Below are 24,247 nucleotides of genomic sequence, written 5' to 3' on the forward strand. Positions count from 1 at the left end.
CTGAGTTGGCAACACTGCGTCTTATACACCAAACATGAAGGTACATTTCAGATAATTTTACTTAAGTTAACTTTGTCAGTAAGCTAGGAAAGTGCAGTAAGCTAAGCTACCAGTTTCTTATATTAAATGAAGCCTAACTACACTGAAGTTACTACACAGATGAGTGTAGCAAGCTAGGCTACAACAGCATGACAAAACACAACAAATCAAAGCTATATGAATGATTTTATTCCAAGTCAATGCTATTAGTAGGCTATGATTATTTCATTAGGAACCCTTTGTACTAATGTGAGGAGCTGTATCTACAGATAATTCTAGACCATACTTTGGATTCGCAGGGACTTGTGTTTTTGTTGTACCCCTCTTTTGGTCAATGTTATGAACTGCAAAAGTATTGTGCCAGGGTAGTTTCAGCTTTTCAGCCTCTACTCTTACCTAATTTCCCCAACCTCTTCCCTTCTATACTGTATTTATCTATTTGTTTCTTGCAACAGCATACATCACGATCCTTTTTCCAACTGAAGAAAAAGTCCAGCAGCACTTCCTCCCTTCTTAAAATTGTAAGTTGGCAACTTCCATGGTCATATATACAGTACTTCACCTTTTAAAGATAATTTTTTGGGTGATTTTTGTCTTTATCGAAAGGACAGCTGAAGAGAGACAGGAAATATTGGCAGAAGAGAGTGGGGGAGTAAGTGCAGCAAAGGGTTGAGGGTGGGAGTCGGGCCTGTGGCTGCTGCATAGAGGACTGTAGCCTCTGTATATGGGGCACCTGCTCTACCCACTGAGCTAAACCAGCGCCCCATATATACTTCACCTCCCATTTGCCTGAAATGTGCATGCTTACGACAGCTTAATAACTTTCTCCTTCTATTAACATTTTACTGAATCAAAATGCACATTAGTTTACTAATTCGACCAGAAACTCAATATAGACATAGACGGTATCCTTGCTGGTACTAAAAGTAAAAATAGTAAATGTTAAAATCAGCTTAGGTAAGCTTTTTAGGGCTCACTCTGCAGAGGAATTGACGTCAGTCTTGTGCAGTGCTCCTTGGAACAGGTGATAATCTTTTACACATCATTCTACACCTAAGTTATTTTTGTTCTGCCAGTCAGAGGTGTTTATATAAAACCCTGGGACAAACACAAACCCCACATCCCTCGCAGCACGTGAAGAAATGAGGATAAACCGTTTTCTTGCAGGAACTCTGAAGCAGACTGCGAATTGTATCTTTTATTTATGGTCGGCGTCGGTGTGATACATAAATAATTTCTTTCAACAGGGTGTCGGGGGCTTGCTGTGCCAATCCCCGCCGGGGCTGATTTGCAATTTAGGTGTGGCACTGAAGGCCGAAAGTGCTGGATTTGGCATTGAGAAAAAATAGACAAGAGCTGTGATGGTGTGTGACACTGAATAGGATTACCATCTGTAGCCCAAGAGCCGATTGCTGCCTTAGATTGTATTAAAATGAGAGGACATCAGATTGGATTGTGGCCGTGACAAGAAAGCAGATTTTTCTTTTTTATTGCTGTTGCAGAGACCCTGAATCAAACTACTACTTAAAGATTCATTGGAAGTTTGATTCCATATTTCTTGCAATAATTGTAGTTTGAATTATTTGACACAAACATCGAATCCAATCCTCACAGTTTACCTTGTGATTTCAGTAGTAGTATTTTTCAAATCTTTCTTGGGCTAATGGTCGCAGGCAGAGTGGAAATATTGCTTCCTGTTTAGTCACTTCCAAGAACTCTGATGAGCAGTAGGGAGAAAGGTATTTCCATTATGTTCCAGCGGAGGCAGCTTAACTTCCTCTTTGTTCGGTCTATTGATTCCAGTGTACTCTGTCTCTGCGTACCAAGCCGGCGAACCACCCACCAGCTGTCCTTGCAATGTCAGGGATGTGAATAGGAGTTTGATAAAGCCACAGATGGCATGCTGCTCCCTTCCCTCCATAAGTGCCATTCCTGATGTGTCGCCACATAAACGGAGTCGATACAATTTCTACGCTGGAGTTGAAAAATTGATTGGGCTGGAGAGGGCGGAAGGTCCTATGGATGTTGTTGAGTCAGTGTGCCTGGCTGCATTTACAGTAAGCATTGTACACATGAAAGCACATGGGATTTTCAGGCTGTTTCATATGATGTTCAACCTCCTTTAACTGGTCCAAACAAACACTCATCACAAACACATGTAACAAAAGTTGTATCACTATACTCTGCACAAAAGTGTCATTGTTGCCATTATATCTATTTCTATCTGTAATTTTTAAATGAATTTATTTTCTAACTTAGAAAATAATTAACATAGCATGTGATAGATGTGATGATACGTAGAAGTGGATAAACTTTAACATTGAGGGAAATTCTATCCTGTCTCGTTCCTCCAAATAGAGCTTTATTTTAATGGGAATATATGCTTGCTGTGTGTTAGATGAGAAAACTGCATCCCTCATATGAAGGTCGCTGAGTGAGGCTGAAATTCACTACATTTCAAGTCCCTATAACATTAGCCTTTGAAAAGAAAAGTAACAATCCAGCATAGAGTAAAAAAAGAAGAGAAGCCTGGTGGGTTTAAATCTTTTATTTAAATGATCTTCATTTAAATAAATGTCTGTTAAGTCATTATCTATCACCAAATGAGGTAACGCAATGGTGATTGAGCCTATGGCCCACTGATGAATGCCTTTGGATTTGCAGAATTATGGACTGGGTGTCTGTGGTGACTTTCGTGGAAAAAATCACAAGCAGTGGTTGGTCTGCCAGAGAGGGTAGGTGGAGCTAAGCGGCTGCGTTTCCCGTCTCTGCAAGTGTTGCAAGTAAACAGTAATCTACTATGGCTGAACAAACAAAGAAAAGATCGCTGACTAAAGATACAACTTCAAAAATAAGTGAAAATCCAAAGAAAAAGAAACAAATTCGTCGCTCAGATGAAGGCAAACAGTCTACAAAGGAAAAGCGACCGTCAGTGAGGAAAATCAAGAGTTACAACCGGAGCCAACCGTGGACGTCACACTTGTGTTCCCGCAATTACCGTTTATCGCCATAGGTGCCGCCAAAGAGAACGAAACTGAGATCTTCGAGATTACCACTTTAAGTAACTGTGCTCTGGCATGCTCCAAGCTAGCTAGCATGCTAGAGGTTAGCTTGGTTGCTACAGCTCTGTGAAATTAATTTTCAACATGTTAATTTAGCTTTGCCAATTTATGTTTTGAACAGGTCTATCTTCAAAGTAAAAAAACATTGCTCAGACAAAAAAAAAAGCTATTGTTAACGTTCATTTTGCGTCTTTGCTGAATGCTCTAAATGAAAATCTCCTGCTTCCTTTTCACTGGCAAACATACTCACTGCCAAAAGTGGAACAAAAGCTATTTTTGTCTTAATGCTTTGAATCACTTCGGCAGACTCCGACCCATTGATAGGCATTGAAAACCATTATACAGATTTATCCAATCTTCAGGCTGATCGTCTGTTTGCTTTTTTAGGTCATAGGCATCGGTGTAAAATTTAGACTACAAGTTAAAAACTCCTCGGTTAAAGTCAAGGAGGTTTAAGTAAAGGAAAAGAAAAAGAAAAAAATGAATCCAACACTTCAAAATCAGTTCTGAAGTGCAGTCATTTCCCATCTGTCTAACTTACACGCTGTGCAGTAATTAGTTTAAATTTGGAGCTCACAATTATATTTCAAGACTATAGCTGTAACTTTTCTTCAAATGGTGGATATGTCTCGCAGTGAAACTTTCTCAACAACCAAACAAGCTGACAAGCAAATAAATAAATAAATACCTTCCATTGTCAGGCAGCAGGCGGCTTTCGCTCTATGAGAATAGTGCCGCTCGCTCAAAGGAAGAGAAGGTCTTTGTGGAAACTGAAACTCTCCATATGGAGCCACGCTCTGAGTTTCATTTCTTTTGTTAGAGTGACGGTTGAGCCAGCAGCCGGAGCTTGCTCAGTATCAGGTCAAGGACGTCCTGTTGTTACAAACGCATAGCTAGACTTGAGAGAAGTACAAGAAACCTGCACCTCCACCTTGCATTCTGTGTGTAGATCGCTGTGTACATTCTCAACACGCCTGACATTCAGGAAATAGAAAAGAAGCTGTAGATTCTTTATAGCTGATGATTGGAAAACAGCCAGAAGAAGACATATTAACTTATGCGTCCACATTGCATCAGTAAAATTCACATACATGCAAAAAACGTTTTTTCATAGTGCTGGTTGTCATATATGCATTAAATAATGTTATGTGAATACTCAATCATGATTGGCTGCAGGAATTCATTCAATTCCTAACTATGGACACCTGAAGTAGTTCTGGTGAACTGTTTGCGCACTCTTCTAAATGAATGAGCAAAATAGTATCAGCGTGTATCCTAAATGACTGTAGCCACAGGGATGCAGTGAAAGCCTCCGTTTACAATTTATTGCAACTCTGCAACAAGCTAACATCTAATTACAAGAATGAGTGAATGACTGTTTGGAAATTAAGACAACTTTTCTTCCTTTGTAAAGTACATTAACTGTTCAATTAAGTTTTGTTTATGAAACTGCCCCCTCCTGCTTATTTATTAGCATTAGCTTAGAGTGAATTTCCCTCAGAGCTAATTAAGTGTGGTAGAGGACGCTTGATGTTAAAAGCAGAACACAAATCAGTTTTATTTGTATAATAAACATTTGAAATAAGTCAACTGGTAGCTGGCAGCGCTGTAAGCTAGCAGTATGACTCAGCATTTTCAGTTAGGTAGATATGTGGCCTTTCATTGTGCCTTATCGTTTGTATTTGTAATTTTAAGTTAACAATTTGTGCTTTGTTGCAGTTTTACAAGAGTGAAATTCTTCAATAAATATCAAGAAAAGTTACGCCTTGTGCTTGTTGGCGGACTTGGGCCCCGTGTCCACATAGCGCCTTATTCTGGCTGAAAAGTGTGGTGAGAGAAAAAGCGCTGCACAGGGTAAGAGAAAAAACACTGCACGCATGACAACAATAAGTTTAACTTCTTAACAACAAGCTAACAACAAGCGACAAAAGCACAATTACCAGCAACATTTAGGGTCCTATCGTCACCCGGCACAAAGCCCACGGGTGTTCTGGTTTTGATATGAGTTGTGGTCAGGCATACTGGTGGCGCGTTGCTATCTAGAGGATGCAGCAAGCAACCGCGCTTTAGACCAACAAAAACCTGGTCTAAAGTCTATGGCGCAATCTGTGTTTGCTGTTTGGAGGGCGCATTATGGACATACATCGGCAAGTTTACAACACGAGTCTGCTTGTCACTCACACAGGGATGCACAGCAGCGCTTCTACTCATAAGAAAAAAGCAGTGTGTTTGCAGATACAGTGAAAAAACGTTGTTTAAGGGACTGCAAGCTTTGGTTTCTCTCGTCTCCTTAAATCATGATACTGCTTTCGGTTTGTTACCGATCTGCTGAGAAGTGCAGGAAGACGTGGAAAAGCTCTCCTCCACACACACACCTGCTTCACCTCAGAGAGATTCCAGCTCCAGCCGCGCACGGGCCAAAAACTCCTGAGCCCGACACAAAGCTCTCCATACTGCACGCTCACTCAGACGCATGCTCACTGTAAAACAGCAGAAACCGAGACACACACACACACGCAGAAGGTAAATTAATTACCACACTCAAACATAACTACCTGTGGCACCGACAATTGTGCCCACAGATATTAATTCACTGTCCAGTCTCCTTTACGCACGGACAGAATACAGCCATGTGATCCAGCAGAAACAATAAGTAAATAAACATTTAAAGCCTACCTTTCTTTAATGGTCAGCACACAGAACTTTAATATACATCAGATCCTGTCCATTTGGAGACTTAAATCATTAATGCTGTGCTTCGTGCGTAAATGTACACAGCATGACTCTTTTCATTTTGGTTTCTGTTGGGCAGTGGGATCGCTGCAGTGGCTTTAACACCAATCTGTGCTTTGACACGTATCGTAGAGTCACCTGTGTTTTTTTTCTGCGCTTTCAATGACAGTGGAAAGAAATAAGTTGAATATGCCAGTCGGGGTCCGGTTTATATAAGCAGAGTGACTGAAATCTGCTGTGTAAATAGCAACATGCCTGCCTGCAGGCGCACTGGGCTCTTTCTTAAAGGGAATGAGAGCTGACACTCTGATTGGTTTGATTCATGTTATGCCGAAAACATGCCTATGAATAATCCAGAGACTTAAACCAACTTCTTTGCGCCTTGCACCTAGGTTTGCGCCCAGATTGCGCACCATCTAACTAGCAAAAGTGCGTCGGACCCGCCTAAATCACTTAGCGCCATGCGCTTTAGACTGTGCGCCTTCCGCCGTCTAAATAGGGCCCTTAGTGTCCGGCCGATCTGCTCCCACAATCTGGCTTTTCAGCCTTTTATTGTGATACTGTTTGTTTGTCATATGTACAGCTCCGGGTAGACAGAATTGGCTAACATAAGTTGCTACTCCATGTAAGCTGGTAACCAGGGTGACAAGTGGCGCCCCATCTGATTGGTTATCCTGACAAAAAAAGTGGCGGTGACGTCACCAGCGTCACCACCTTTCTGAAAAATTGGAAGAGATTTTCAACCCAAAGCGCTCAGAGTGTCCGCAAAAAAGGCGGAGCGCTCTGAAAAAAGAGGCTGGGTGCAGCGTTATTTCTCTCGCATGCGCTGTCCTCACTGGGAACAACTGAATAAAGATGCTGGCGCTTAGAAAAAAGGTTATGTGAACACGTGATTTTACAACTGTTAGCTAACTGTCTCGCTTTAAATATCAGCAACTCATTGCAAGGACAGTATGACAACTTTAATGACAGGACAGCAGCACATAAAGTACAATGTCGCTCTGAACCAACTGATACTATCAATCACATAAGCGATGATCTCACATCCCATTTGCTATTCAACACTCTACGCCACTGCAGTCTGTGGCGGACATAAAACATGAGTGCATTTGTTCATGAAAATCTTGAAAAAAGTTTAGGGACAATGGCCAGTTAGCGAGCTAGTCTTTTTGTTAAACATACTGTCAAATTATTTTTACTGTTTGTCAACCGTGCACAAAGTTATTGACATTGAATCTTGCTAGCATAGCATTAGCTTTCTTGCTAATAGCTCAACTGAAGCTTTCTTTGAGCTTAGTGTGCTTGAAATATCTCCCATTGCCAGGTCACATCTAAGATACGTTTGATTTACTGGAATAATGAAAAACATATCCTTTAGATTTTGATTGAAAAATGCACAAAAACAGTAAATAATGGTCAAATGTTTTTTCTTAAGCTACTGACCAGGTTGTAAGCAGGACATTGCCCTTCCATGTGTCCTTAGTCAGGTATTAAAATTCCTGATAATGGACACCACATTGGGAATTATCCCTTTCTTATTCAACATGTTGACTATAGCAGAAATATTTAGCCATCTGTCCCTGAAAAGCACCAATTTATGTAAAGAGGCATTTCGAAAGGTGTCATTGATAAGCTGAATATTGATATTGGATTGCCAATAGGCTGAGTGCTTCAGGCATGCTGCTGAGCTGCTTCTTTCCTAGATACTGAATACCCTTTGTCTTATGTTATGTAACTCTGTGCCGGTGCCACCAGTGCTGACAGTGGCAGAACACAAGGACTGCTCGTGTCTAAAAATGTCCTCCAAATACCCCCTCCTGAGTCTTAGAAGTGAAAGCAGGAAGGACAAGGCGTTGCTGTGACACGGACTAGTGGGAAACATAACTAGTGAACAAAAACCTTAGGTCTTTTCTTTGTGTGCTGAATTCTGAACCCTTAAAAAAGCCACATGCTGCTGCACTCCAAAGATACCAAAAAGTTATTATCACAAAATGTTTCACTGCTACCATATGTCAAATGTCAATGCTCTTAAAAATAAATATTAGCCTACAAAATATGAAATATATATTCATGTATGTTCAATAACAGAGTGCATTTTGTAGTTGCCATTATCTTTTCTGTCTCTAAGCCTGGTTTCGAAACAGCAAAAATTGCCTTAAATATTCCTATTGCCATTCTCCAACTATAAGCAGGCCATGTAGAGGAATTATGGTGCTCATTTCCCCTCTGTGGATGAGAATGTCGATGTTGGCAGTGTATTGCTCATGCTCTTGAGGCAGAACAATGGTCTCCATGCAGTTGTTCATCAACCTCTTGTGCCATAATCTGCATTTAAAGTGCAAGAGACTTGGATTTAACCTTAAAACTTTTGGGTGCTAATAGCTAAATACAGCCCAAAGCCAGGAGCGCGTGTCATAAAACACCGGTTTTATTGCACTAACATGTCATAAAGGTAATTGTCTTTCACACACACACACACACACACACACACTGGCCCTTAAACACTGCTGTAAAGCTTTTTCCCCTTCAAACTGTCAAACAAACGGTCTCAGGTGTGCCACTTCACATTCTGCAGAGCCAGTTTAGAGAGGGGAACCTTGAACAAAAATATTAAATCACAGAAACTATGTGTAATTCTGGGAAGATCTTATGGTCTGACTGTATTTTTGTTAAGAGCAATGTTATTTCTCTGGTTCAGTCACATCTGCATGCTTGAAATAGCAACTGACCTTCTGTTAAGCCTTTCCTCCCTTAGTTAGTCTTTGTAGCCTACCAAGCTTTCTCTTTTGTGATTGCACTTACATATTAGTGATAGCCGCTCAATTTCTCAGCTATTTAATGCTTGAGATAGCTGGACAAAAGCTTTAGTTTCCATTTCTAGCAAGCAACGGTCTTTTGGCTGTTGTAACGACAACCGTTGTTTGTGATTTTTTTTAAGCGCTAGCTTTTTAAGCTTACGTTAGCTACATTTAGTTTAAAAGTTACGTAGAAAGCTAATTTATAATGGTTCCTTATTAACTTGCTTTAAAAGATCAAATGGTCTTACTCTTGACGGCTACGTGGGCTACATCATATTGTGCTGAAAGACAGGTAAAACATGTCCAGCGAGAAAACTCAGTATCTTCAAGAAAAGCCTACCGGTATGTAGAAATGCCATGAGCATGTGTACGGTTATGTGTGATTAGCTGTTATGTGCTTAGCTTACTTTGACAGACATGACAGATGTTAGATGCTTTATTTTTTGTTTACTTTATTTTTTTAAATCTTTCACTTTAAATGTTACAAATAAAAAGGTTTTATTTCGATTTAGACAAACTATTGTAGTTTGGGTAGGTTGAGTCTAACATCCAAATTCAATAGGCTAAAAACAGGACAGAGGCAAAGTAAGCTAGACCTAGCTAGTCTATATTTTTATAGTCACATTTAGGACTGGCTTCCAGGTGGTTTGTAACAGTCTACGCAGTGCATGTTTTCTGACTTCTTTTTAAAGAAACCTTTAACAAGCTATGAAACGCTTTTTGGCTTTTGGATAATGTGTTCAACATGTTAGGTAGCATTCTAGCAAGCCGTACATGCTAGTAATAGCAGGTTACGTTGTAGCAGAAACATCTTTAAACCATTCCTTAGACTTTTGCTTTTGTATTTTTGGTTTGGAAAGGTTAAAAAACTATGTAATCTTTAATAAAGCTTAAAATGTGTAGCATTTTAACATGTAGAGAAATTCTAAGCTCGTCTGCAGTGGCTAGTTGCTAGCTGTAACTAAATGTTTTAGCAAATGGTCAGTCTTTGAAGGGTTGTCGGAAATTGCTGCTTTATTTTGAATTTAATTTACCAGAGTTGCTTCTTGTGGTTTTTAAAGCAGACATGACCTTGAGCTTTACTATTTTCTTCCAAGAAGGCAAAAATGACGGCAGATGTTCCCTGGTCAGTAACATTCATTTCTCTCCGGGTATTTTACACAGTGATTTCAGCCATTTAAAAAAAAACTCTTTTCAGTTTACAAAAGTTGCTTTCCCAAGCGAGAGTCTGTCAAAAAAGGCATTCGCTTCTCTTTTCTTCGACAGTGTCATTTAATGAGAGGCACTTACAGTAGACTCTAACACAATTAGGTGTTTCATGACAACCTCGGGAGGAAAATTAATCTCTCAAATGAAATTGGTCTCAGTGCTCAATATGTCACCCAGTGGGATGCGACTTCATTTCTATTCATTGACCCTCCATGAATTAAAGCTCATTTCCTGAACGTGTCGCTTCTCGGAGGCTGCCGCAGCAGGATGCAGGCTTTCAACCGTACCAGCTCAGAAAACCTTCCCCCCTTCCCATTTGATTCGAGGATTAGATCTGATTAAAGATTTGAGCTGGACAACCTCTGCAACAGCCATGCAATCTCCTTTTTTTTTTTTTTTTTAACCAAGTCTTCTTGTTAAATTTACATAAAGCTGATGGGATTTTGCTTTGAGAATTCTTCTGATTCTCCGACTTTTTCGTGACCATAACAAGGGTGGGTTACAGCACATTGCAAATGACACTCTTCCTAGTCAGAGAACTAGGAAGTCATTTGCTGAATAATATATTAATACCAGCAACTGTGGCTGCAGTGAATAGGTCAACGATTGGCATTGATTGCTTTAAAAAAAAAATACCTAAAATGACATTCAGCTATTGTACATTGGTTTGTGCCTATCTACAAACAATACACTTGTACACATCTGGTCTCATATGTCATGTTACTACTTATTAATATTTCTATTCTTCAACAATAAGACAAAGACATTTTTCTTTTTCCCTTTGGTGGAAGTGTATTGTGTAAGTGTGTATGTAAACATATTTTCGACAGCAGCTCTCGAATGAAGAGAACCATGTGCCACACAAGCAAAGAAATAATACAACCAAACTCCTTTACGCACTCATATAGTCCACATCTAGGACACATCTGCAGCAATAGAAAACAAGTAATACATCTTTTTGTTTTGCGTAGTCATGAAAATATCTGTTTTATACAAAAATTAAATACAGTTACAGTATGATACAACTTTTTTTTTTTTTCCCATACAGGTGAGCTCAAGCATGACTACAAAGCCTCTGGAGAAGGAAACAAAAAAAGATTGGTACTCGTCAAAGGGGCTCGATAATATTACATGTGCAGCGTTTGGCAAAACAACAGACACCCTTCAGCAAAGTAAAAATCACCAGAGTCACCAAAGCACAGGGAGGAGAAGTGAGGGGGGAGAGTGAGGGAGAGGAGAGGAGGAGGAGGAGGAGAAGGGAACAAGTAAGGAAGGAGGCAGTGAGGCAAGATGTTCTAAGATGTCCCCGTCCACATTATTATTTTTTAATAACTTCAGATGATACTTAGAAATCATGTGTCTAGTTTTGTACAGTTTGCTCCCAGAGTGTGGGTAGCTCTATCCGAGTCTCCAGTCTGCCTTTTTAATGAAGCATCAGCCAATGACATAACCACAAAGCGAGGGCTCCGACTGTTTCCTCTGTGACATTATAAGACAGCAGTGACTTCACCAATACTTTCATAAATCCATCTAGTGTTCAGTATAACAGACGAGTGCACATCCCGCTGCACTAGTAACACTGTCACCCACCACTGTGGCCTTGGATATACAAAACAGTTGCTTATATTGTATGCCGAGCACATTGTCCACACGTCCTTTGTCCTTCACGTCCTTTAGGTTGAGAGTTCAGTCTCAACTTATGTGGTCTTAGGGTTTTGGTTGAGGATGGGAGGCCATTTTGGTCTCTCAGCAAAGGGGTACAATCAAAAGCGAGAGCACTGCGAGGGTTAGAGCGAGCTGGCGGCCGATGGAGGGGTGATGGAATGGGTCCCGTCCAGACGATTGGTCATCGCACTCCCCGGGGCCCTGGCAGCGAGCTCTCTCGCACAGGACGCCCGTGAAGCCGGGGGGACAGTGGCACCGCTGATGGTGGTGGCACGTGCCGCCATTCTGACAGCGCAGCATGGCGTTGTCACACACGCGAGCTGCGGAGACAAAGCAAAAAGGGCAGGGGAGACAGGAAGGGGTGATTAATAGATCACTCAGCGATAGAGCGGCAGAGAACATCAACAGGCAGGTTCACAGGGCACAAGCTGCCTCTTCTTGTCCTGTCTGCAACGCTCTGTGTCCTTAGAGCACAGCTGACACATTAGGAAGGGTGAAACCAAGGACTTTTGAGTAAAGTGCACAGACGAAGAGGAGACAGAAAACCAGGACACACACTGTATGAATACTAGAAAAGCCTTCACATGAAGGATTCTTTATGACAAAAGAACACAGACAGACATTTTATGGGTATTTTTAGGTGCACCAAAGGGACTTTAGAGCGAATAATCCTGGCAAAACAAAAGAGCAAACAAACCATGGCAGTGATGAGGTGAAATCAATGATTAGTGAATCAAAGGATGCCAGAGTATTGTGAAACAGCCCCTCCGTGCAGGACAGGAGAATTAAATTTGGCTTCCCTCTGGCGCTGTGACACTCAAAGAACAGAAAGAGGAGAAGGCGCGGGATGGATGTCTGGCTCTCGCTGCGCCGACGCTACCTTTGATATGCAAATAGAGATTGCGAGGTAATTCACCAATTGCTGTTATTTTCTTCTGCAGTTAACCTCACAACAAACCTTACAACCCCGTTAGAGGAAAAGGACATAATATCCAGGACTGCACTCACCCAACATGCCTTTGTTTTGATATAGATTGTTTAGTACGACATAAGCCGATATCCACATTTCCAGACAAAAACTCACGACTCAATTATCCCAAGGAAGCCCCGCTGCTGGCAGAGGTGAAATCCTGGAAGAGGTAATATTTGCGGAGAGATTTCGGTGTAATTGGATATCTCTCCCTGCATAAATAGTAATCACATTTTTTGGTTTTCAGTAATATGGCTCATGCATGAGAATAAACTCGACAAACAATAATTTTTTTCTGCCAAAACTGATTAAAACAGCGTCGGTATTGCATTTGTCCTATTAATATTCGCACCCTCCTCACACAGGAAACAGCGCTGTAGCTTTAAATGGAAAGCTAACCTGTAGGTATAGGGTTTTATCATTAATATGGGGTATTTAATTATTACGTCATAAGGTGTTGTAAATGACTATTTTGGTGAACCCACTTTTCTAGCCTCGTCTGCCTCTACTTGAGAGATTCGGTGTGACAGCTTCGTTGCATTTAACAGTTTTTTTAAATGTATTTATAGACAGATTGATAATGATCGCAGCAAAAGAGTAAATATAGCCTTTCCTCCAGTCAGTCAAACTCCTTACTTAAAATGCAGCAGGTCTCAGGCTGCGTTGAAGGATAGATTTCTCCGTGTATGATTGTTGAACACAGGATGCAAAATAATGAGTCTGGCGAGAAGAGACTGACACCAAAACCTGACATTAGCATAGATTGTTTGAGCTACTTTAAACAAAATCCACAAAACTCTTAAAAAATCAATGCTGTGAATATGACTTGACAGTGTTTATATTTAGAAGCACGCAACAGCCGCTGATCTGCAAGTCATATCATGAATAAGCTGTTTACATTCATTTCCCCTTTAAAGGGCAAATCAATGCTGAGCAAGAGAAATAATTATGGTGCAGATGCGTTTGAGCATGATGAACATATTTTTGATAATATTCTTAATTAGAGGCTGTAAGTAGTGCAGCTGTTAAAGGGGCGTATTAAAGGCTGGCATGAGCCATTGCTGATTAAGTCCTCGCATTCCCTTTAAGAGCACTGTCCTGCCCACCCTGACCCCTGACAGTTTGCAACACGTTGTGCAAACAGCTGCAACTATGAATGCACTTTTGATGTTAATGCATGGATATGCAAAGTAAGGATGTAACAATTGTATTGCCTATTATCAATATTTATATAATTACAATGAATCAAATCCCTATATGAAAAGAGGATTGTGTAGTCTAGGCAGCTATGCAGAGATTTTAGTGTCTTTCAGCTCACTGTTTTGGTTTTCCAGCTTCTCATTTGCTGTTCTGGTTTAATTTCAAGCTCCTATTGCGTATTTTTTTTGCTACAAAACTGTGCCACCTTCATTCCCAGTATGTAGACAGACAGTTAGCAATTAGCTAGTAAATAACAGTGGAGCACTTAGCAGCCTGATATTTCCCTCAGGAGTCGGCTGAGAGATATTCTGAGCTTGAATATTGCTTGCTGTGCGTCTGCAGGATCAGCAAATAAACAACAAAATGTAAAATATGCCTACATTTCATTGTATTGGTTACAGCCCAAATATGTCTCAAGCCCTGACAGGTCCAGGTCCAGGTCCAGGTCAGGACAAATGTCTCCAGTCAGTCCACTTTTGCTCAAAGTAATGAACTTCTTTCTTGTGCAATAAATGCCTGTACTTGAACTTGCTTGCACGAAAATGGACTGCTGAATTCCTCAGTGCTGCTGACGTGTCCTCAGTGGATTCACCCATTAATGGCCTCCTGGCTACATCCCAAACAGTAACGTCAAAGCGGCTTTCTCATTTTACTGCTAATGGAAAACACCTGCTATGTGTGTTTTGGTCGAAAACTTCCATGGGATGCGCGGAGTCTCCACCGTCTAGTCTAGACATTAACTTTGTTGCCTGTGGTCGAAGGATAATCTGCGTGTCCTCCAGCAGACCCTGAGGACTACCGTCTTTCTAAAAGCATCTGTAGCCCAATTAGTTTGCTTATCCAGAGGCTTAAGCCTGCGGTGTCTTTGTTCAGCCACGGGGCCCGGCTGTCTAACAAAAATACAGTGTAAAATAAGTCAATTATCGTGTGTCACACAGAGAAAACCTCACAGAGTGACTGGGTTTGGTTGAAATGATAAAAACATTTGTGCATTGGCTTCAGTTCCTATTCAATATAGATAAGAGGAACATATCAGTGACAATGACAAAGTATAGTGGACAAAAAGGTGCTTTTACACATTCATAATTATCATGATTGTAACAAATATAAACAAAAAAGGTCATTTTAAACATCTAAAAGCAAATGGGATCATTATCTCATGTAAAAGAAGAGTATTAAGAGACAGAATCAGCATTTAAAGGGTCACTCCAGAGTGGTAATATGACACTTTCATAAGATAGAGGGACTTATTAGTGATGGATCTGAAAAAGAATCATCAAAGTTTAAGCATCAGAGCCTGAGATATCCTCATGTTTAGCCTAAACTATTAGGAAAAAACGAGATCTATATTTCCCATAATGCAACTCAACAGTGTACATTGTTATCAACACTTCCCACTTGGAGAACACCTTTTTTTTGCAAACCTCAGAGACCCCAGGTTCAAGTACAGGCTCCTATGTGAAAGTTTCCAACCTCAACCCAAAATAAAAATAACCCTATTGAAAGCATTAAGGTTTACTTTTCTGTGGTGTATAAAAAGTATTCCTTTTTGAATAGGCTTCAGCATAGAACTTTATGTTACATATGGTAGTCGACAGTTTTGCAGGGTGTGACATCACTCACTCTCAGTCTTGTGCCGGCAGCTGGTGAGAACACAGCTATTGGAACCCTGGCTGCTAAGCACCGGCGTACTCTCTCTGGGACATATGTGCACCTCACACCTCTGTCAGATGTGTGACATTTTAGCAGTATAACTGTTATGACACATCCATCATTGGGCCTTGGTGTTGCACGAAGCAACATGGAGAAAATTCACCACAGCAACAGCACAACAGTGACAGAGAGCAGAGACAAAGAGCTGAAATGAATTTCTTTGCTTATGTGACTGGAAGTGTAATGAACTCTCAAGGTCTGCCTTCTTAACTTTAAACTGAACAGCATTCTGTAACACGCTACTAATTGGATTATTTTGCAAATGAGGACACATTTCATCTACTAGGATGCTAAAATGTTGGACTAACTTCTTCTTTTACTGGGACGTTTTTAAAAGATCTGGCAGCGTGTTTATGTCCTACACATACTCTGGCAGCTCTTTAATCTCTCATCTCTTGATGTCTTCAGACACTCTGCACAGAAGTCTCTGCGATACAGAAAATCACAGCAGGATATCAGGTAAAAAAAATAACAAATCCATGTCCTGGACTGTAGCTCCTGTCAGTCCTTTTTGGAAGATTTGGATCTTATGTTGTCGGAATGAATTCTAACATGAATCACATGTGCAGCTTTAAGGTAGCCTTTTTAGCTTGAAAGACCCTGGGGAGAAATTCGGACCTCCATTTAATTACATACAGAAAACTATAATCATATTTATAATCATCAATTTATTAGTTATTATAAAAAGCTTTATAACTATAGATTCACTGGTGCATTTAGCTTTAACAGGAGACAGATTTCAGATACAGGATCTGCTAATTATAAGCGCTGAGACAGAATAGTGTTTCTTCAATTACGCTCGATCAATATCTTTTCCATGATGTCAGGGTAAGCTGAAACCAGGCCTCCTGTTATCATATTAACACGAAAGCTGCATCATTAGTCATGACTCCAGGCTCAGAAGTTCAATATAAATTGTCAGCTGCGTACTTAGCACTTGACAGTGGCGGGGCTACAACACTGCAGCTAACGACAGAAAGTGCCTCAGTTTCCTTTCACTCAAGTACAACTCCTGTTAGTTAATGCTTGTTAAAACTGAATTGGAAGATTAGAAGGCTGCACTAAAGGAATAGTTTGACAAGTTTGGGTAATAGCCGCTTACTTGCTGAGGCGTGAAGAGTGATAGCACACAGATTAAGTGAAGCTACAGTCAAGCAACATGTTAGCTTATCCTAGCACAAAGACCGGAAGCAGGGCTTGGCTTTTTCCTAGATTAGTTTAAAGTTCTAGTTGCTGTTACAGTTTCCAGATTGATAGTTATATCGTGTAAAAAGATAAATATTTTTGTCAGCAAACTTCTGATGTGATGGTAGACAGTTTTCTAAAGAGAGTTAAGCTAACCGTTTCCCCCTGCTTCCTGTGTCTGTGCTAGGCTAAGCTAACCTTACCAAAAAAGCTAATAATCCCAAAACGTTAAAGTATTACTGAAGAAATGTTTCTAATATTTAGGAAAATTAAAAATAACTTAATCCACTATTGAACTCAAAACTGCTTTACTGCAATTTAAAAAGTAAACGTAAGAGGCAACATATGTATTGATTGAAGCAATGATTGCTTTTTAATGTCACTAAATCTTTGGTGCAAACAAGCTAATGTCACGACAGTGATTTTGTTTTGCCCTTTTCTGGTATAACTTCTGCAATCAAAATTAGCTCAGGTTAAGATTGAAGTATGTTGCTATTTAGCCATAGTACCAATGCTGAAACATAATGTCTCGGTTAAGCAACAGAAGTTAAATTTAATCTTTGATTTAGTTATTTTTCAAGCAGTTGTTTAGAACATACTTTGCCTGCAGCTCCACAAAAGCATGAAGCTGCATGCTCTTTTCACTGTAGACTGTTGGTCAGACAAAAGTTGACATTTAAGGTCAATAATAAAAATAGTCCTCAGCTGCAGCTCCACATGGTGCAAATGCTAAGTAACTCCATTGTGTTCCAGAGTAAGTGCTGTTGCAGTATAAATTGTTACCTTTCCGTGCACCATGGGATTTTTTATATGAAAACATTTTGGAACTACAGCTACTAAATAAAATGTACAGCTACCATGACTCATATCTTAGATTGATAGTGTTCTGACACGTTATATATGATGCAGATTAAACATGAGCAGAATGTTTGTAATCCACTCCAGTGCAGTCACTGGTTTCTTTTCACCTCTGACAGCAGCAAACATTGGATTGTTTTCATAGCTGCATATAGTTCCCATCTTTGTGAGTCAAGAAAAGGGAAGGAAAAATGCTCCCTCCCTTGATCGTGGCAATCCCGAAAGTCCTCTTTAAATTTTTTTCTCTCCCGGCTGTGGGAGCAGTGGTGCAGATGCAACTTAACACTCACTACACAGGATATCTGGGCCTGAGGATTAGCTGGAGATAGCTGGAGATCAATCTACATAAACCCCCCTGGAGCCTCTTCTCTCCTTCCCTCTCCTTCTCCTTCTTCCTTTTTTTTTTTCTCTTTCTGATCACCACAGAAAGGGTGCCCCCCCAGAGAGCATTCTGGGTATTTAAAAAGCGGGTACGATCAAAGGGGTTAGGAGGCTGTGGACTCTGTGATCCTGAGGAATGTGGTCCATTCCTTACAGTTTTCCCACAACAAAAAGGTCCGTCATGTAAGGACCGCCGTTTGTTTGTGTGCATGCAGGATGAAAGCATCTGGGCTTTGGGAAAATAACCTTTTGCATACTACTAGTTGCATATTCTACATTACACCTTGTCTTTTTTGGTTTCCAATCAATAAGCAATCAATTCTTTCTATGTATTGTTAATGTCATGCTGAAGTTACAAAGCCTATAAGCCTACCTTGGTTACGATTTGCAACACCAAGAGATGAAGCATTTGCTCGATCTGTGTAAAAATGGGAAAGGTTATAAATTACACTGAGTTGTCAGATAGTTCATGCTGTTATGTAGTTAAAGCACAGGGACAGCATGCATAGAGTCTTGTTTTCTACAATAATCTCTTTGTTTTCTGGGCTGATTTACCTCAGGATTATGGGAAAATTTCTGTCTTGTGTTTTGAGTCGTAAATGGACTAATGCAGAATAGTGTGCATGCAACTTAAATGAGTGATTCTTCCACAAGACAAAGGCAGAGACAGGTACATATGGTGGCTGCTTTTGTTAGCTAGTATGAGGAGTCACCTTCAGGCATCAACATGCGTAGGGATGCATGGTGGGAACTGTGTACTCATAAAATATTGTTTTGTTTTCTTTGGCTTTGGGCAAATATCTGTCTGTGCGCTTAGGGCAAATATTCCAGTGTGGAAGGGAGGGAACGACTCTCAGTAGTTCCTGCTTAAACATGCAGGAGTCCTACGATATTCCATCAACTATTGTCATTAATTCTTAAACATGTTTAAGCTTGACATCTACAAAATCATATGCTTAATATTACTGCTGACCATATGCAAACCATGCTGCAGAGTTTCAAGTATTCCCAAACTTAAAGCAATGAATGCCTGGATGGTAGAAAACCTTTCAGACACCCATTGAATTCTACTGGTGTATTTCCATTCATTTTTGTACAATATATAAATCGACACCCCTTTTTAAAAACATGTTTGTGTGTAATTTAACACAAGGTCTTAAGCTGGCTCTTCATTTAGTTTTAATGCTATCTGGAAAATTGCACCTGTTGGCTTCCATTCATTTTCCAAGAATGTAGGAAAACAACAGAATATATGAAACGAAGAGCACGGTTTGCAAAGCTGTTAGCAGAAATGTGAAGTATAAGGGCCTGTGTCCACTAACGGCGCCTTTTGCGCTGGCAGCGCCTATATTCTATACAAAACCAATGCAGTTCAGCGTTTTCAGCGCTCAGCGTACTCAGCGCAGAAACGCCCTCAGCCTCAGCTGTTTTTTGTCGCTTCGCTCTCAGTTGAAAATAGTTCAACTTTTGGAACACCGCTCATCAATGTCCCTTCTCCCTCACCAACCATTCAAAATCAAGAAGGGGCGGGACTTCAGATATCAACTTTGTCAACAACAATGGCGGAGGGGAAGCTAATCCTGATGGTTTTTTGAGGGCAAAATTTCCTTGTCTAGAGATGTAGTTAATGCGAAGACATGATTCCTTTTCATCGTTTTCTTTTCCATATTCAATATATTCCATATTTAAATTTTCCATAAATAATAGCAAATATTAAGAGCAATTTAAAACGGACTTAACGCTCCCTACCGAGGGATGTGGAAGTGCCGTTAGACAACTTTCGTATCCTAGCAACAGTAGGTGCCAATGAGGTTGTGGGCACTGCCAGCACAAAGAACGCCGTTAGTGGACACAGGCCCTATATGATTTCTCATATTTGGCTAAAATAAGGAAAATCCAGCAAAGTCGTTATAGGATAGACATTCTGTCAGTGGGATGAGAAATTTCCACTTTTAGTAAATGCAGTTCTTATATTCCAAGAATTGTCTTACAGTTACTACTATTAAAGCTGCATTGGTTCACTTCCATTCATTAAAGTGGCACATTAAGATGTAACTAAATTAATGCCTTGTTATGATGGAGGAAAACAGACTGTTGAATGGCAATGGTTATGTACGGCACAATGTCTCACACCTACATCATCATTCAAACTAGAGTTAGTCATCACTGAGGGAGGAAACCATTAGTGAGCATGCCAAGGGAAAAAGCTTTAACACTTACGCACTGGTCCATGATTACTGGGGATACCTGCGGAAAGAGCAAAAAAAACAACATTTCATTAAAGAATTAGTCACGTCTCAAACATGAGTCATGAAACTACAAGAGAACAACATTTTTTTTCGTGTTGTTTCCCTCAAACAATACACCAGCACTTCCAGTTGGTCTCCGCTGTGTGCACTGATTAACAGCAGCCAAGGCATTTCTGTGAACCTGACCACGGTACGCTCCAACACCCGCCCTCTTCTGATGATAATAACAGGTGTGCCAGTGATGAATTCAAAACTATGAATTCAGAAAAAAGTATTTTCATTAGCTTTTCCATTTATGCTTGAAATAAACTTTTTGGGGCGGTATGAGCGGTGGTTTGTACTGGAATTTGCATGTTCTCCCCTATCTGCATGGGTTCTCTGCAGGTACTCTGGCTTCCTTCCACAGTCCACAGATATGCTTGTTTAATTGGTTATTGGAGACTCAAGTTGAATGTAAGTGTGAAATGTTGTCTCTATGTGTCAGCCCTGTGGTTCACTGGTGACCTGTCCAGGGTGTACCCCGCCTCTCGTCCAATGACAGCTGGGATAGGCTCCAATCCAGTGGTAAGAGTATGGATGGATGGATGAACTTACTGGAAACAGTTTGGTCCACTCTATAATCTACTTGATTGTATAGTGAACTAAAAGATACATTTTTTGTGAGTAATGTTTTGAGTCAATGAATCTGTTCCAATAGTTAGAAAGCTGAGATAAAGCCAATACAAGAAACTGAAGAACAGCAAAAGTACTATTCCTTTACCTATATTGAAAAAGTTGACACTCATCCTGTCTGTGAGTTAAAGAAAGCAGCCGAAAGAAACATGAAAAAGTATTCTTTCAAGCTCTGTCTGTGAGCTCGAGCTGACTTTGGCAACCCTAAAGCAGCCTTTGTCTCCATGTGTTATCGGTGTCCGTCTGTGTATCCACCATCATTGTGCTGCATTAGTGTAATCAGCAGGCACATCCCACCCTATAATTAGTCCAATTTCTGCTACGTTTTCCAAGCTTTGCCGCTTTGTCCTTCTCTGATTAGTTTTCAGCTGGGTTTCATATTGTTTGCACCCCATTCATCACTTCATTACCAGTTTGGGGGCTGTCACAACAACTGTTGGCACGTGCAACCACGCCGCAGCAGCCGGAAACAGCACTGGATTTTAAGCTCCAATTTGCGAGAAAGCGAGCAAGCCTCAATCCCTAACCAACAGTTGTTCTGTGTGAGAAATGGAGGGCAAACAATATTGCCCTTTAAAGCCAAAACACATTCTACAGTCTGATCAAACTCTCAGCCGCAGCCCTTCTTAACCTGTGAACCTGCTTTGGAACACAAGATGAGTTGACGCTCCCTGCAAAGTGGACTGTCAACATAATTCTGCAAGTGATTCCTCTTGTGCTCCGCGGGCAACTTGCACATTTTCTCCTCCTTCTTTTAGGGAAACCTGGATTTGAATCACTATCAGTCACTGTGTGCTGCTGACAGCTGTGGCCCATAGCAACAGAGGGCTCCATTTTTGGCTCTAATTTATGAGATGAAGGGTCACGTATGTCCATATATCTGCACGTGCAGGGATTTAAATATGTAATAGACCTCGCCCTGTTCCTACCTGTGAGATAAATGACTTCCATGATTAAAGAGGAAGACTTGATGACAGATGAAAGCTATTAAAGCATAATTACATCTTGCACGTTCAGCATATTTGTCTTTATACGAGGCCTGTATGTTTAATATCCTCGCACGAAATATGAGCTGCACATAATGAATAAAGACATAGGCTTTACTTGTGAGAGAAATAAGAATAATTTAAGACAAAAGCTCGTTCATTGAACACCTGGGGGAACAATATTGTTACGTCACTTCCATGTGCAACATTATTGCATTTTATGCCGCTGCCAAACAAGTGTGCTAATATTGCTTTTGATATGGCTAGACCCTGGTTTCATCAGTTTGGTGCAGATGCGGCCAAGTGTTAGATTTTTTAATAACGGCCTGTCAATCTGACGGTGAGCAGCACATTGCAGTGAGGCTCATAACACAGAAGAGGTGCAGGGGTAAATCCAGCAATATCTCCTTAGAGTTCACCGACGCTCCCACAGACAAACTCCCACATGCAATCAAATGCGTTGCATGTGCACACACACAGTTTAGAGCACATACATGCATACACACCCACAGACACAAAGTCATACAAATGAGTGTTTAAACCTCTAATTCATCATCAGAAATAGCCCAAAGACAAGCGAGAAAATGCTGCACAATTGTGCTCGTACCAAATCAGCAGATCAATTGCAAGATCATATCTGTGTACCAATCTAATCGCAGCATGAGAATCCAAGTCAGGCAATCAAACTGAGCATCTGAAAAGCCTGCTGTCAATCCCGGCAGACTGCCGCCATGTTGAGTTTCTGACTGTAAGGCTGAATCAGTGTGAGCGGAGGACCAGAGGGCTAGATCTTCCACCATCTGGCCTCGCCTGGCCGTCCACCACCACATCCCTGAGAGGCTGTATTAGATTTATTGAGGCAATGAGCCCCCCGCCTCAGGCACGGGATTTGATAAATGTGACTCAACTCCCGTCCAAGATTATAATGGGGATAATTCAAAAGAGCACCTTCTGCCTCAGAGATAGCATGTGAACAGGCAGAAAGATATCCAGCGTTAGTTCAACCTTGTTATGGTGTTGAGGTAGGAATACTAAACTGGATGTTTAAAGTATTGGAAGGAAGGCTACTTATGTTCACTTGATGCTGAATATATGAAAGATAGCGTGGCTTATCAATGCGCTTCAAAATATACAAGTGCTTATATCTGAATTACAATTTGGTCATCTGAAATCAGTGCCTTCCAAAATTACCCTTCTACGGAAGCCTGAAGTGGACATGCATCCATACATTATATAAGTAATTTCCGGTTTCCTGGAAATCCTGACTTATTTATTTTTGATTCGCTTGCACCACTTGTAACGTCAGATGATCATAACTTGTATCCCCATAGTTGCAAAAGCACAAAATAGTTTTGCCCAATGGCAGCATGGCATGTCCTGATCTGTAATATCACAGTGACCTGTTGTTTGGTTTTCTAGAACGATGGAAAATGATCCCCTGATCACCAGAAACTAAGCTTTGTTATGTCGACATAAAGAAGTAAATTAAATCCGATATAATGGGAAACCAGCTTTGGTAGATAACGAGAAAAATAAGTCGAGATCTTGGGAAAACAACTGAAATAAACTCGTTATCACAGAAAAACCAGCGATGTTATCTCAAGATAACGAGATAAATATGTCAAGATTTTAAAAAAAGCAACCAGAAATCATCACAGAAAAATTTTGTAAATAAAATGTATGTCTGCCTAGGGCTTCCATACCATTCAAAATGTTTAATGGGTTTGTTGACTTCCCATTCCAAAGGTTTTACTATAAATTTTGCTGAGACAACTAAAACTACTTGTTAAATTATCGTAGCTCAAGGTCTGTTTACAATTTGTCTGGACGCTTACAGCTGTATGGCCGCAAGAAATACACTGATCTACCACATCCAAAACCGTCCAGTTAACACCAACGAGGCTAGACAAGGCATCTAGTCTGCTTTCTGTCTGTGTAGTGGCTGTAGCCTACAGCATAGAGTTGCAGGTCTGTGCATCTGTTTGACCGAGGGTGGGGCACAGCCACATGCAGAGTGGCGAGGCCAGAGACGCAGGATTCACACAGAATCACCTTCCTGCAGGGTCGTGTGGAAATGTGAGCGTGTTCATTTGTGGTTTATAAAGTAACGCCTGTTAAACAATCAGAAAACCATGTTTTATTTAACTCTCTGGTTTCTTCATTCAGTCTCGAACATATCACTTTTCCTCAAACAAATTGATTAGGAAGTCCTGTCTTTTATTTGTCCAAAAGTTTGCTTTGCTACAAGCAGGTTGTTCGTTGATACAGGTAAACTTCTAAAACTGCCACTGGTCATTTCACAAGCTAAGTCGCAGGCTACGCCATCAGCCTTCATGAGCTGAGATGGGCCGGTTCACACTGTTACAACTTTCCCCTGCAAAGTACTAAAACGACTGGTCTGAACTGTCCTTTACCGTCCCTGTGAGCCAGATGGAGTTTGCTCCGTTGTCATAGAGATGCCCTGGTTGTCATCTCATTAACCTGCGCGTGGAACTTAGGTCAAGTTATAACAGGTGTTCCTGTATAG

The 24,247-nt window shown here is 40.7% G+C and overlaps 1 protein-coding gene across 2 annotated transcripts in view; it reads right to left on the minus strand.

Annotated features, from left to right (window-relative positions):
• Positions 1-10,482: 10,482 nt before the first annotated feature.
• The window catches only part of LOC138611876 (netrin-G1-like), a 66,264-nt gene continuing 52,499 nt past the window's right edge, over positions 10,483-24,247 (minus strand). Inside the window, exons 4-6 of one of the 2 annotated variants that reach the window (XM_069685130.1) lie at positions 20,052-20,060; positions 15,068-15,085; positions 10,483-11,826 (exon numbers count right to left, since the gene is read on the minus strand). In XM_069685130.1, coding sequence (XP_069541231.1) covers positions 11,588-11,826; positions 15,068-15,085; positions 20,052-20,060 — 266 coding nt within the window. In that variant the 3' untranslated portion in view covers positions 10,483-11,587. Of the gene's footprint in view, positions 11,827-15,067; positions 15,086-18,186; positions 18,232-20,033; positions 20,061-24,247 lie in introns of both variants that reach the window. The other variant, XM_069685129.1, reaches the window with a different exon arrangement.

The sequence above is a fragment of the Semicossyphus pulcher genome, unplaced genomic scaffold, assembly GCF_022749685.1.
Source record: "Semicossyphus pulcher isolate SPU_LCO1_2020_fin unplaced genomic scaffold, fSemPul1.0.p SCAF_7, whole genome shotgun sequence".
Classification (NCBI taxonomy): Eukaryota; Metazoa; Chordata; class Actinopteri; order Labriformes; family Labridae; genus Semicossyphus; species Semicossyphus pulcher.